This window comes from Tribolium castaneum, chromosome 9 (genome assembly GCF_031307605.1).
Source record: "Tribolium castaneum strain GA2 chromosome 9, icTriCast1.1, whole genome shotgun sequence".
In the NCBI taxonomy this organism is placed as follows: Eukaryota; Metazoa; Arthropoda; class Insecta; order Coleoptera; family Tenebrionidae; genus Tribolium; species Tribolium castaneum.
Window position 1 is genome coordinate 5,404,905 of NC_087402.1, and position 12,478 is coordinate 5,417,382.

The following is a 12,478-nucleotide window of genomic DNA, read 5'->3' on the forward strand; positions in this document are numbered from 1 at the left end:
GCAATTACGCAAAGTTTTAATAACCATATCAATGCAAGTTGCATAATAATTTGCTGATAATATGCACAAAATCGGATTGAACGAACATAGGAAGAACATCAGTTTCGCAAAAAATGATGTAATGAGTGACTGCACGTCTCTGCCATCACTGATGATACAAGAAGACTAGTGGCTGGACGAAGTGAAAGAATCGGTAATGTGCGCTATTCTCTATTCAGTGTTTCTGCTGGAGCTTTGCCACCTGAACTTGCGATTTAATGTTTCTCGTGAATGCGGTGATATGAGTGCGAGGTGTGCACCGTAACCGGCGTAAAACGGAAGCTTAAGATGGTAAGTGAATTTTTTTATTTTTCTGGCGTTTCTGGTTTACATTTAAACATTTTTTTAATGTTTATTCACTGAGCATGAGGTTGAAAAAGTTTTTTTCACAATTTTTTTAATTTATCAATCTGAATTAACAAAAAATATACCATTAATAAGTAAAATTTAAAGGTGTAATATGTAGGGATTATTACTGCGATGATGATTATTATATATTCGAATGTTTTGCTAAAATAATGGCTATAATCGTTCTTATGATAACACCGTGTTACTAAATTATTATAAAAAACACCTATTCCACAAACTATTCAAGGCTAAAAATTATTTGATAGAAAAAAGTATAATAAAATGTAATGTCTAATTTTTATTTCATTTTTTTTTATAAAAATAATAAAATCCTCACCACAAAAGAGTTAAGTTTTTACCTTTAAAACACAAATGGAAGAAGGCGGTATCTGTTTACAAATTCTATGTGTATTTATTAAATTACTAATTTATTACCACCTAGAACATATCATTATGTTGAACAATTCACGTTCCTTTTGTTGAGCCCATGTCCAAATATGGCAGCGAAAAAGAGTCCTCAAGATTATAAAACAAATCTATTCCATACAAGAGCATCATGACAACAGATAAAGCAACTTCCGTGTTGTTTTTCACATAATAACTGTCGGAAACGAAACCAAGATGCGCTCTAGGAAAATAAATCCAGCAACATTTCCCGATGAGCAATTACTAGAAAGTGCACGAATAACGGCAATTTTATCAATGCAATTAGTTGCAAGTGCCGGAGCCCTTTCATTTTAATAAGTAAAATGTCGCCGATTTTACTTTCTAGGTTGTACGCTTCTAGCCATGACTTTGATTTGCCAATCGTAAAAAATTATCACTTGGCAAGCATTTAATGGTTTGTAATTCACACAATTAGCCAAAATTCATGTGTGAAAGTATTGCACCCCTCTTGCGCGATATCCTGCTCAATTGTAAAGTTTTACATTTACTTTCGAGGGCCTTGATGACATGCCCCAAATCGGTGCAGTTTTATTTAGGTCAATATCTCTAATCCGTAAAATAAACACGGACATAATGCGAGGCATCGTATTTTAAATTTAATCCGTGCAGATCATAAAACCGGTCATATAACGCAACTTGGATGCAATTGCAACACAGACTGTATCATTGTGCACTAAAGCGTAAATACAAGTAATATTTGTGTAACAACAAGCATCTAAGAATTGACCGGTGGTTTTAGATGGAAATTTCACTTTCATTGACTCCGCTGAGCTTTTTAGATAAGTTCAAGCATGTTATGAAATCCACCCGCACCTTATTGTTTCAGCGGTTGAAAAATTATTCTATCGTAAAACCGTAGGCGCTTTTGACTTAGATTACACACGAACTTTCCCCATTATCGACTTAATTGACAATGGATTAGCATGAGAGTATGTTGCGTAATCCGCGTGCAGAAATGTCAAGTTTACTTGCGTTAATTTTTATTTTTTTCTTTGGACATTATTTGATTGAATTGTTTTAGTTAAATATTATCTAAAGTGGGTGAGTTCCTGACAAATAAAGCCAGTTTTGATAAATAACAAGGTTTACGCTTTTGATCGATTAACATTCTAGGTCCGTTTTGTTGATTTAATTAATTTATCTTTTGATGAATCAGTTTCATTGACATTTTATGTCTTACAAGCCTTGGAACCGTTAACTACCTAGGTATATCAAAAAAGTAACGTGTGAATTCAATTATCAATTTAATAAAAAAAAGAAAAGTCTCATACAATGTTACAACACTATTATGTTAACTCATTTGACTTTTAAAAACATTTTGTCTTTTCTATTTTTACGAATTAATTTCAGCGGAACTAACAAGAGTTTGCTTCGTGTTTGCTTCCATTTATAGAAAAAAGGTTAATCAGTGTGGCTTTGTGTATAAATATTTTTAAAATTAATGGTGCGTGGCGAATAGCACATTCTTCCATAATTTTCCTCTAATCACAAATTTTCTCGTAAATGTGCAATCACAACTCGGTGATGATTTGAACATTTCAATAGGTAAGTGCATTGTTATTTATTTGCCTACTGATTAAGCTGGTAATAAAATTATACAAATCGTGATTTCTCATAATGAGGACGAATTTTTGACATTTTCAGAAAATAACTTACTTATTTGTAATAAAAGTCATGGTCTTAGACCGTCCAAAAAACAATATAATTATTTCAAAAGGCCAATCTCGCATTGACCGTGGTTTGCTGTAACAATTTTGATAAACGCTTGTTAATGCACTTCTTTATATACGTGTTAGTCAATTAGCGTTTCCGGTGGCACTTGATGCTTTCCTCGTCATGTGACAACCCGGATTCAATCATTGCACAAGCCCGGCTTTTGTGAACTGATCCTTATCAGTGCATTTGATCATCACTTGTTTCTCACTGCACAACCATTTGTTACGTTATGTAAAATGCTGGTACTCGAGTATTGTGGAAAGTGATTTGATTTTTAATAATGTTGTGAAAGGTCGTTGATTATATTACATCGTCACATGACTTGATTAGCACTTGAAACGGAAATATGAGGAAGATGCTTTACAATTGAGAAAGTTTGTAAATGGGACATACGATCTAATATTGAAGAAATTATTAGTCACCGAAATTTCCATACGCCACGGAGATGAAATCACACTATTGTGTAAAAATCTGTACAGTGTGTGCCCTACATAATAAATAATTTCGTATCAATTAAAAATCAGTGAAGGGAACTAATAATAAATAATGTAATTGGCTAAAGGTTGGCCGATTAATCTCGGCACCTAGAAAATGTTACACATTACAAGTATTTTTTCAAGATGCCAATTATCTCGAAATATTTCACCTTTTTAACCTATTTCGTACAAACACGAATGACTCGCGGTAACAAGAATTTTTATCGATGGTTTTCTGATGGGTAATCTTGACAAGGACCATCGATACGAAATCAAATTTATGGAGCTACTTTACCGCAGTTATTATCTTGCAATAAATTATATTCAAACAGTGTTACATAATGGTGATGTAATTAGGATGCACAAGCCTATTTGTTTGCACGTTAGAAAAATGATTGAAGTAACTTTCTTCTCATTTATGGAACAACGGAACCACAACTTTCGAGCAAAAGTGCGTATGTCAAAGTTTAACGACTAGGCAGAATTCATTTAAATAAGTTTATGATTTGTGGCGTTTCCGCTTTTGTAAAATTTTATTGTTTACTAAGCATTTACTTAACAATAGGTCACCACGAAACAGCTCTAATTCTCACAAAATGCGAATTTAAGTGAGTTTTAAACAAATTGCAACTTGTTAGCATTGTGTGAAGATGGAGGGATTGCCACTTTCAAAATACGTTTGCGTAATAAATTATATGGTCAGCTTCCTATTGCTACTCCGATTGATGAGTTCTTTCCGTGGGCGCATAACGAGAAATATGGGGAAATTAATGTCATTATTAGCACACAAGCCCACAGTCCTATTTTCAAAAAAACCTGGCTTTGCGCAAGAAATTCATATCAACGACATTGAAATATTTTGCAAATTAAATTAACCTCTAAATTTATAATAAATTTGAAACACGAGATTTAATAAGAATTCTTTACGAATCGCACTAATGGCACCTTAATTATTATCTAAGTCGTTAATTATTCAGTCATTTTACGCATTTTAATTAATAAATTTTCAAATTATTTAGAAAAACGTGTTTATCAAAGACTTAGATTTCAGTCAATTGTTCTAATAGAAACAAAAAATATTTACTTTAATAGCACTTCACCCACATTTCCGGCTTGTAGCTTATTATACGCAAACAAGAGCACGTAATCTATGGCATTTGAAGCTAATAACTTTCACCTAAGAGGCACTAGGAGTACCCATCAGTCACAAAATAAAAAATGTGATTTTTAAAAATCTTAAAAATAAAATAATCTCCACCAATAAAATACGACCTGTTTCTTTTTCATTAGAATTAAAGGATTAGGGGTATTTTTTAATTCATTTAATTCATCAACAGTGAAATATTCTGTTAAATTTTGCGTTTCTCGTGGTCCTGTAGGAATTTTTGTTATGATAAAAAATTATTCTCAATGGGAATTTATTCCCATGACTTCGAGAGACGATAATTGGGGTACCCAGGTCACTTGTCCAAAAAACCTGTACAAAAAATGATTGAATAAGACTCAAAATCAGTTATGTAAACTCCACCTGAACTTGAACTTTCAACCAGTAACCAGAACCGTTCCTTATATTTTTCTATCAATCACTTTCGTTTTTCAAATTCATTTAATAAATTAATGGAATCGCATTAAAATCCGTGCAATAAATTTCTTACGCTTTGTAATCACGAGCTGTTACTGTTTATTTATTTCTAGTGTCTCAGAATGAGAACTAGGCCAAACGACCACACTTGAGCATTTTTTGAGGCAACAAATAGACGCGAACAGGCAATGCAAGGACACCCGTCCATTGTAACGCCATAACTATAAAAAATATCCTCTTGAAATGCATCGATTGCATCAAAACATCTTGTATCTAATTTAAATACGTTCAAAGCTAGTCACGAATAATTATTGCAGATCCTGCTTTATTTCCTAATCCTGTCAACTGTATCCTTGGTGAACTCGTCCCCTGTGAGTTACCAATACGTAAGTTTCGTCCGAAACGGCCGAACTAGGTCCTCAACGGACTTACCGGGCCGAAGATCCCGAAGTTTCAGTTTTGAAAACAAGCAATTTTTTGCGCAAAATCATTACTGGAATGATGGGGATTTTCACCCACATTCGAATGCCCTAGCGTTTGAGGAACACCGAGGGCATTTCACGCCCGATTTTAGCGATGGTTTAGGTAAGACAAGGGGGCGAAAAGACCCGATTTTTATTTTTTTGCAGAGTATCCAGATCCGTTTCTCTTGACCGGAAGAGCGGCAAAGTTAGCGGCTTCGTATTTGTACAGGAAACCCTTATTTTTTGAGGAGATTAACCACCTTGACGCCCTTTTGTACAACCAGGAGCAAAGGAGGCGCAGTGGCTTGGCCGGGAATAAACTGGGGTCGCTGCGGACGCAATTGCCCTTCTATAGGTTTAAGTAACGTTGTAAATTATTAATAAAACGGTTTAAACAAAAATTAAAATTGCTTTATTTACAAAAATCGTAAAATCAGTCTGGTAAGGATACAGGAGGTGAGAAGAACAGGCAAATTGACTGTCAGTCTGTTTGAGGCATTGCATAAGTCTCCTCGGCAGAAGCACATTAGGACTCTTCTGAAATTCCATTTTACGTAGGCGCATCGGTCTTCGCTGTCGGAGGGCCCCCTTCTGAGACACATCCGTTCTGTCGCGACCCCATATTCTACCGGTATCGTTCCATTTAAAAGTGTTTAATTATTTTATATTGAGTACCTTCTTTTAGCGGATTTTCTGTCTCTAGTAGTTTTCCACACCAGCCAGAGGCACACGGAACTGCCTCTACGCCTTTTTCCAAATCAATTTGTGTGACATTTACCGTGAACGGGTCTTTACAACTTCCTAGCTCTCCCCGAGATCGGCATACAAAACAGCGTTTGAGAATTCCTGCAAAGGTTCATTGATTCCTTCGGAAGAGCACAAACACAAAATTTGAATACGGCACTTACCATTTGTTAATTTTGGAGTAAAAATGAGAAAGATGAATGAAACACTAAGTAAAATTGATCTAAACAGACCCATTTTACGTCAAACTTGCAGAAGGAGACATTCCACTCTAAACTTTCTCTTGGCGATCGCGAATACCTTGAGAATTTATGTAGGTAGTCGCACAAGAAATAAAACGCATTGTTGGTTGCATAAATTTGTGTATTTAAGTTAATTTCAGGTATCGGTGTTTCCGGGCGTCCTCCTCTTTCAGTTCTTCGTAATTTTTATAAGTCCGTTTTTTACTACACACTATTACAAGCCCAGCACAATAGCAGGGCAGTGTAAGAGATAAAACTAATCCCAAATACATCATATGGCGAACAAAAGCTTAAATCATTGTTACATAAGGACTTATGACCACATTTTTTCAACAACCTTGAGTCAATATTCGTGCTTTCGATATCGTAAAAATAATTATCTGTTGCATCCTGATATCATCCACTTGACAAGTGTAATTGCCTTCCTCCGATTCTTTGACGCTGACTAAATACAAAGTGTTAAAAGTATCGACAATAATCCGGGGTTCGTCTTCTGGATTTGGGGGCGTGACGCTTTTTCCGGCTTCCAGAACTTTACCGTTCTTCTTCCAAACAACTTTATTTTCCAGAGTTGATCTTTAAGTGTAATAATTAAGCGGAAATTAATTGAGACGACTTACTCCGGGCACACTAAAGTTAAGTGCGAGCCTTCAGCCAGGACGAAAATTTTTCGATACTTGAACGCTGAAGTTTTGCCCGCTTTCCAACCCTTACTAAAACCCTCCGCATCTATTACTATTTTACCAAACCGTCCACTGTAAAATTTTTACCGGGGTTACAAGTCCCTTGGCAGGCCTCCGTTTGCACAAAATTCGGTATAATTCGGGTCAAGTTGCTAACACCGGGCAAAATCCTGCCCAAAATTTTCGAGCGACAGGCAATTTCGTTTGCGTTTTTGATAAAATGTAAGTCGGTGTTATTTTGCAATGAGGCACTGCCCTATCGATATAATTTGAGTTTAATTGTGGGGATGTGGCGTAAAAAACCTTTTGTGTTAATTTAATTCTGCAGTAACCGACTTTTTTCCTAATCCCTTCGTCTTTCGGGCGCCCACACACCTGGCAAATGCCCCACGGCCCCCAGATTGTGACCATTTCCATTTCAACGTGTAATTGCTCGCGGATGTGCCGGAATTCCACACCCTCCGAGTGGTTAAATAACATATTGATTGGCAGGAAATATTCATCGTGGTATTTGCGCCAAACTGTGATATTGCCCGTTTCCAGCGTCGTAACGTTATCGTGGAAAATGACTAAAATTGAAACTTTGGCGCGTCTGAGTTGTCAGGGACGCCAACACAACGCGCAAAAAAATATGAAATGTGTAGAGGTTATAGAGGCGGAATTTTTTTCTGTGTTTAAATTGAGTTTTCGGCAAAATTCTAACAGCGAATTTAAGTGAGTGTGAACTGTACAAAGTGTGCTTTCGCTGGCTTTCGTAAGTTTTAATTACTAGTAGCGACTACTCGCAAAAACGCGGATTTTTTGACTGAAGATTGGGGCGATAAAATTGTTTATATTTTACGTTTGGACTTACGATCGACCAAATAATTGTACTTGTCTTGCTGCTCTCCTTCGTATCGCTCACAGTAATACAGCCCCGTGTCATTTTCGGTAAAATTATGAATAATCAAGCTGTGCTCTTTGTTTACGTGGACTCTCGCCAATGTAGAATTATTGTTCATGTCCAAATCCACTTCGGAAGGTGCAGGGCTTCCAATATCCCCGATTTTGTACCAAATTTTTGGTCTCCCGTCGTCGTTTTCGCCGCTATATTTAAAAGCAACTTGTGAGAAACATTTTCGCAATTGGCCAAGCTCTCGTGAATTGTAATTAAATGAAAGCTTACTTTTATCGACTAATAACAAATTAGGCATTAGCATACCAATAATGGCACTGCAACGTTAACTTTTGATCAAGCGTTGCATCAATTAATGTGTAGAGGTCACCTTTTTCAGGTTCAATTAGTCGCTCCCTGTCCCTGCAATTTTTGTAAATATCGTCCAACGTACAACTTGTTTTTAAAATAGAAATTAGCAGGAAAATCCTTATCAGTGATAGTATCATTTTTGATAAATATGCATCGATTTCGTATTTCAATTGTTTCCAAGGCGGGCCATGATGTGACTTGCGCAATGTCTCATTTTTACGAATTCAAAAAAATCGTTAGGTCAATTTCACGACGTGAAAATAGGCTTGAGACAATTTCCAGCGTCCCGTTCGAACCCTAGAGAAGCTTTTCCCTGTGCATTTCACAAAAACGAGCCAAATTTGAAGCGTTGCTATTTTTAATTCGTGGCGGGCTGTTACCAGGACGCAATCTTTGATCAGATGATTGGAGAATAAACAAAATTAATTTCAAGTCCTGCATTATTAGCAAGCCTAATTCTTTCGGTGTGATAATTGTACTACTGTTCTGGTGGTGGCAGAAGGGCTTTGTCCCAATTTTGTGAAAGTTTGAGTGAAAATTGTGATTAGATCGCGTCTGGTGTTTAGGGCGCGTCAATGATGCCGCGTAAATCTCCCATAATTCCCTAACTTGACGTCAATATGGCGGACGAACTTGAAAGTAAGTAAAACGCGTCTAGTTTGATAAATTCCGGAGAAATTCGAGTGTTTTGGTTGTGAAAATTGCCCCAGAATTAATCTTTGGGCCTTTGTCGAGTAAGTCGCCCCCTTTATTACCCCCTGGTAGCGCAGTAAGACCCGCAAATAATGGAATGTTTTGGTGGGAACGATGTTTTAAATTTGAAAATATTGTTGTACCAAATTCAAAATTTGAATTTTCGTCCCAATATTGCTAAAGCGAAATGGGAATGCGTGGATCGTGACTACTAATAAAAACGAGTTTATGTAAGGGGCGATGTAGTCATTGTTGTTTTTATTTGAATCCAGGTGAATCAGATTCAGGGTTCAGAAACGGGCGCAGAATGACGAACGAGCAGGGGGTCACTGTCAAGCAGGAGGTGACGGACGAGGAGGACGAGTCCGGGATGGACGTCGACGATGATGTCCCCACGTTGGGGCCCGCGGCTCTGGGCCTGCAGAGAGTGGGTGCTCCAGCTGCACCTAAACCGCCACCCACTCAACCAACGCAAGTCCTAAACGCCCGTGGTATGCCTGCAAGGATCAGGAAGAAAAATAAACTGTTTTACGACGACGATATCGTCAACACGCCACATCACAGGGTACCTTCTGCGAAAAAAATGAAGCAAACGCCTGTGAAAAAACCCAAAGTTAACACTCCCACGAAAAGTTTCAAAGAAACGCCCAAGAGAAACACACCGAGGGACGTCAAGTCGCCTCGGAATATTTCACCACCGCCCCTTCAATCGCCCGATCGGAAAATCGGGCAGAAAATCGGACTCAGATTGAGAAATGTGCTCAAGTTGCCCAAGGCACACAAATGGGTCTGCTACGAGTGGTTTTACAGCGATATCGACCGGTGTTTGTTTTCGGGGGAAAATGATTTTAGTATCTGTCTAAAGGAGTCGTTTCCTGAGTTAAAAACACGAGAGCTGACGAGAGTACAATGGACCAAAATTCGAAGAATGATGGGGAAACCCCGACGTTGCTCTCAAGCTTTCTTTCACGAGGAGAGATTAGAATTGGAGAAAAAACGGAAAAAAATCAGAGCGTTACAACAGAGGAAAGCCACCGAACTTTCGAGTTTTAAAGACTTGCCACCTGAAATCCCCATGCAATTGGTTATCGGTACAAAAGTAACAGCCAGGCTTAGAAAGCCACAAGACGGATTATTCACCGGAAGCATTGACGCTGTGGACACCTCAAACAACACCTACAGAATAACATTCGAGCGCCAGGGATTAGGCACACATTCTGTGCCTGATTATGAAGTTTTATCAAACGAACCACCCGAAACCCTCTCGTTGTCCAGCTTCCAGAACAAGTTCAGACCCTGGAACGGGATCACAACATACGCGGCGAAAATCTCCCCTTACACAAACCTAAAATTCAAGAAAGATCCCTTACTGTCGGGTTCGATGATCAATAAGCCCATTTTCCCGCAGGAGGAGGGCCGGATAGGGGGATACCCGACCAAACTTTTGGAAAAAATGGTCTTAATCACGAAAATCCTCAGCGTCAAGAGGACGAAAATCAGCGAACTGAAGGGCATGAACGCCAAGGCGGAGAAATTTAATTCGTTTCATTCGGAGATTCCTGAAGAGTTTCAGCGGAATTACGCCTGCATTTTGATCGATCTTGAGAAGTTAAATCACGATTTGCAGCTGTATCTGGATGATGTTCAGGCGCTCTGCCAGGAAATCGCCCCTGAGCCGAGCGTGGCGGCGATGCTGGCGCCAAGCCATTTGAGGGAAAAGTGCCGAGAAGAGGCCGCTGAAATTGTACAAAGACAGAATTCGATCATTTCGGCCGACAAGGATCCAGTTAAGAATAAATCGATTCTGGAACTCATCACCGATCTCACGGCTTTGATGTTGCAAGTAAAAAGTTTGGCCGATTCGGATCAAAACGCATACGAATTGCAAGTGCTCCAAGGCACGATGGAACAAATCAAGAGGAAGTTGACGCCAAGTAATCAACTAGTGTTCCAGAACTCCGTCGAAATTCACATGAAACACATTCAAGTCGGTCTCGGGCAAAATTTAGATAAAAAACTCGCCATAAATGGAATTTCCAAACTATGATACTTTTTTTCTTTAAAAATGCAGGTTTTTAAAGCAGAATGCTGTGCAATACTATAATGGCCACAATTTCGATTTACACGTCTCGTTTTATCTTACTGTTTACCGCGGGTTTTATTTATAATTACTGTATTTTTGTGGGTATTTCACAGAATGTGTATATTTTACTTGTGTAATTAATAAAAATGTATATATGAGGCACCATATGTAATTTTAGAACTGTTCAAATTTTTATCAAAATTGGTTTGAAAAAAAAAACGTCTACTTAGAAAAATATTTTATTGAGCTAATCACCCCTAGCCTATTTTTTGTGTTTCTGCAAAGTTTTCAACAACTCATCGGCATCTTCCGGACTTTTCACCCGCAATAAAATCGGCACGGGTGGAGGTTGCGTGTCTGGATTTGGAATACAAACTAACATAACATCCTTTTTCCCCATCCTTTGCATTGGGATACTTTCCGACAAAATGAAATTACAAATTAATTTTCCTAAATTCGTATCAGCGCGCACGATGAGTTGGACTTTCTCGCCGTTTGGGACTGGCTTGAGGTACAGAGTGCCCACGCCATGGTCTCCAAAAGTGCCATCCTTCTTCACAAAAACCTTGCATCTGATTGAATAAATGTGTCCCTCTTCTACCACTGGCGTAAACTCAACTTTGGGCGGCTCGTCTTCGTCTTCTTGCTCTTGGGGCTTTGGCTCATCTGCTAGTTTTATGACAGTGCTTGTGAATGAAAATTTGCCGCTGTCAGAGCCTGAATTACCAAACGAAAACGGTTGCGATTTAAAGGAGCTGTCGCCTCCTGATAGGGTAGCTGTGCTAGTGCTTGAAGTGAAACTAACTGTTGTGGTACTGGAGCCAAATGAAAATCCTGTGGATGCGGTAGAAGTGGCCCCAAATGAAAATTTAGGAGTTGTGGTTGTAGAGGTTGTACCAAAGGAAAATTGGGGCGCAGTTGTGGCACTAGTTGATGTTTCTGACGCTGCCTCGCCTTTCGCCTTTTCAAGTTCGTTGATATATTTATCGTAATCTTTGAAAATTGGTTGTAAGTTGATAAACGGGTTTGATGACACGTGTTTTTTTATCCATTCAGTGACACTTTCATTTAATCCTTTTAATTTGGCATAATATTCGTCTAATTTCTTGTCGGAAGTCTCTGCTTCTTTTTCCGTAGTTCCGTTGGTTTTACTAGTCTCGGTTTTATTTAAGTTTGACAAAAATCCAAACGTGTTGGATGCACTACTTGGCGTTTTACCAAACCCAGAAAAACCACCGAATGCGCTGGGTTTGCTATCGTCACTCTAAAAATTAAAATTGTTCGTAATCAAACAACACACATTAGAAACCGTACTGACTTGGACTGATGATATGGGGTTCCTCCTGCGGGCAACTTTTATAACTCTGTTCTTCAAAGCTTCATCTGAAGCTTTTGTAAACGTTCCAGCCGTCTCTGGTTCGTCCTCCCTATCCCAATTATCGTGATTTAAATCACTTGTTGCCGTTCTTTTAGCCATAAATGGAGAAACGAATTTGCGAGGTTAAGATACCGACACACTTCCAAACAATTTCACAAAACATAGACTATCACAGAATTGGCTTATTTAATGATTTGCATGTCGTGAGACGGAAAAATTCGTTTTAAGCACTTTTTTGGGTAAAATAATTTACAAAAATTGACAACCACTATGCGTGCCGGCTCGTATCAGGCAAACGCTGATTGGCGGGAATTTAATCACGTGACTACGAACTTAA

The 12,478-nt window shown here is 38.3% G+C and overlaps 5 protein-coding genes across 11 annotated transcripts; 2 read left to right on the plus strand and 3 right to left on the minus strand.

Annotated features, from left to right (window-relative positions):
- Nucleotides 1-82: 82 nt before the first annotated feature.
- On the plus strand, nucleotides 83-5,467 carry LOC103312736 (uncharacterized). Its single transcript, XM_008194166.3, has 3 exons — nucleotides 83-330; nucleotides 4,926-5,193; nucleotides 5,238-5,467. Exons 1-3 carry the CDS (start codon nucleotides 328-330, stop codon nucleotides 5,435-5,437), a joined length of 471 nt encoding a protein of 156 aa, XP_008192388.1. The 5' UTR covers nucleotides 83-327; the 3' UTR covers nucleotides 5,438-5,467.
- A 21-nt stretch (nucleotides 5,468-5,488) lies between these two features.
- rtv (retroactive) lies at nucleotides 5,489-6,053 on the minus strand. Its single transcript, NM_001293575.1, is given in 3 exon segments — nucleotides 5,489-5,697; nucleotides 5,748-5,918; nucleotides 5,981-6,053. Coding segments are annotated over 3 exon segments (453 nt in total).
- A 123-nt stretch (nucleotides 6,054-6,176) lies between these two features.
- Nucleotides 6,177-8,376, minus strand: LOC103312737 (uncharacterized). 3 transcript variants are annotated; one of them, XM_064358854.1, is made up of 8 exons: nucleotides 8,007-8,112; nucleotides 7,907-7,953; nucleotides 7,595-7,827; nucleotides 7,045-7,310; nucleotides 6,829-6,997; nucleotides 6,679-6,787; nucleotides 6,396-6,634; nucleotides 6,177-6,347 (listed from the first exon to the last, which is right to left on the minus strand). In XM_064358854.1, exons 3-8 carry the CDS (start codon nucleotides 7,740-7,742, stop codon nucleotides 6,184-6,186), a joined length of 1,095 nt encoding a protein of 364 aa, XP_064214924.1. In that variant the 5' UTR covers nucleotides 7,743-7,827; nucleotides 7,907-7,953; nucleotides 8,007-8,112; the 3' UTR covers nucleotides 6,177-6,183. The 3 variants fall into 3 exon arrangements, with proteins under 3 accessions (XP_064214924.1, XP_015834535.1, XP_064214923.1); XM_015979049.2 differs by having other exon boundaries at nucleotides 7,943-8,376; XM_064358853.1 differs by having other exon boundaries at nucleotides 7,907-8,060.
- On the plus strand, nucleotides 7,306-10,925 carry mip130 (Myb-interacting protein 130). 5 transcript variants are annotated; one of them, XM_008193948.3, is made up of 2 exons: nucleotides 7,306-7,495; nucleotides 8,953-10,925. In XM_008193948.3, the coding sequence occupies exon 2, from the start codon at nucleotides 8,988-8,990 to the stop codon at nucleotides 10,725-10,727; it is 1,740 nt and encodes a 579-aa protein (XP_008192170.1). In that variant the 5' UTR covers nucleotides 7,306-7,495; nucleotides 8,953-8,987; the 3' UTR covers nucleotides 10,728-10,925. The 5 variants fall into 5 exon arrangements, with proteins under 5 accessions (XP_008192170.1, XP_015834534.1, XP_975203.2 ...); XM_015979048.2 differs by having other exon boundaries at nucleotides 7,306-7,455; XM_970110.5 differs by lacking the exon at nucleotides 7,306-7,495 and adding an exon at nucleotides 8,426-8,626.
- A 61-nt stretch (nucleotides 10,926-10,986) lies between these two features.
- Nup50 (Nucleoporin 50kD) lies at nucleotides 10,987-12,454 on the minus strand. Its single transcript, XM_008193946.3, has 2 exons — nucleotides 12,082-12,454; nucleotides 10,987-12,027 (listed from the first exon to the last, which is right to left on the minus strand). Exons 1-2 carry the CDS (start codon nucleotides 12,238-12,240, stop codon nucleotides 11,026-11,028), a joined length of 1,161 nt encoding a protein of 386 aa, XP_008192168.1. The 5' UTR covers nucleotides 12,241-12,454; the 3' UTR covers nucleotides 10,987-11,025.
- Between the last annotated feature and the right edge of the window lie 24 nt (nucleotides 12,455-12,478).

Excerpts from the sequence above, each read along its gene's own strand:
- LOC103312736 (XM_008194166.3), top strand. Across the intron at positions 5,194-5,237 it reads CGATTTTAGCGATGGTTTAG|AGTATCCAGATCCGTTTCTC; the intron begins GTAAGACAAGGG and ends ATTTTTTTGCAG.
- LOC103312737 (XM_015979049.2), bottom strand. The coding sequence starts at position 8,124 with ATGATACTATCACTGATAAGGATTTTCCTGCTAATTTCTATTTTAAAA. Across the intron at positions 6,998-7,044 it reads GAATTAAATTAACACAAAAG|GGCAGTGCCTCATTGCAAAA; the intron begins GTTTTTTACGCC and ends TTATATCGATAG. Across the intron at positions 6,635-6,678 it reads TTAACTTTAGTGTGCCCGGA|ATCAACTCTGGAAAATAAAG; the intron begins GTAAGTCGTCTC and ends TTACACTTAAAG.
- Nup50 (XM_008193946.3), bottom strand. The coding sequence starts at position 12,240 with ATGGCTAAAAGAACGGCAACAAGTGATTTAAATCACGATAATTGGGAT. Across the intron at positions 12,028-12,081 it reads ACCCCATATCATCAGTCCAA|AGTGACGATAGCAAACCCAG; the intron begins GTCAGTACGGTT and ends TTTAATTTTTAG.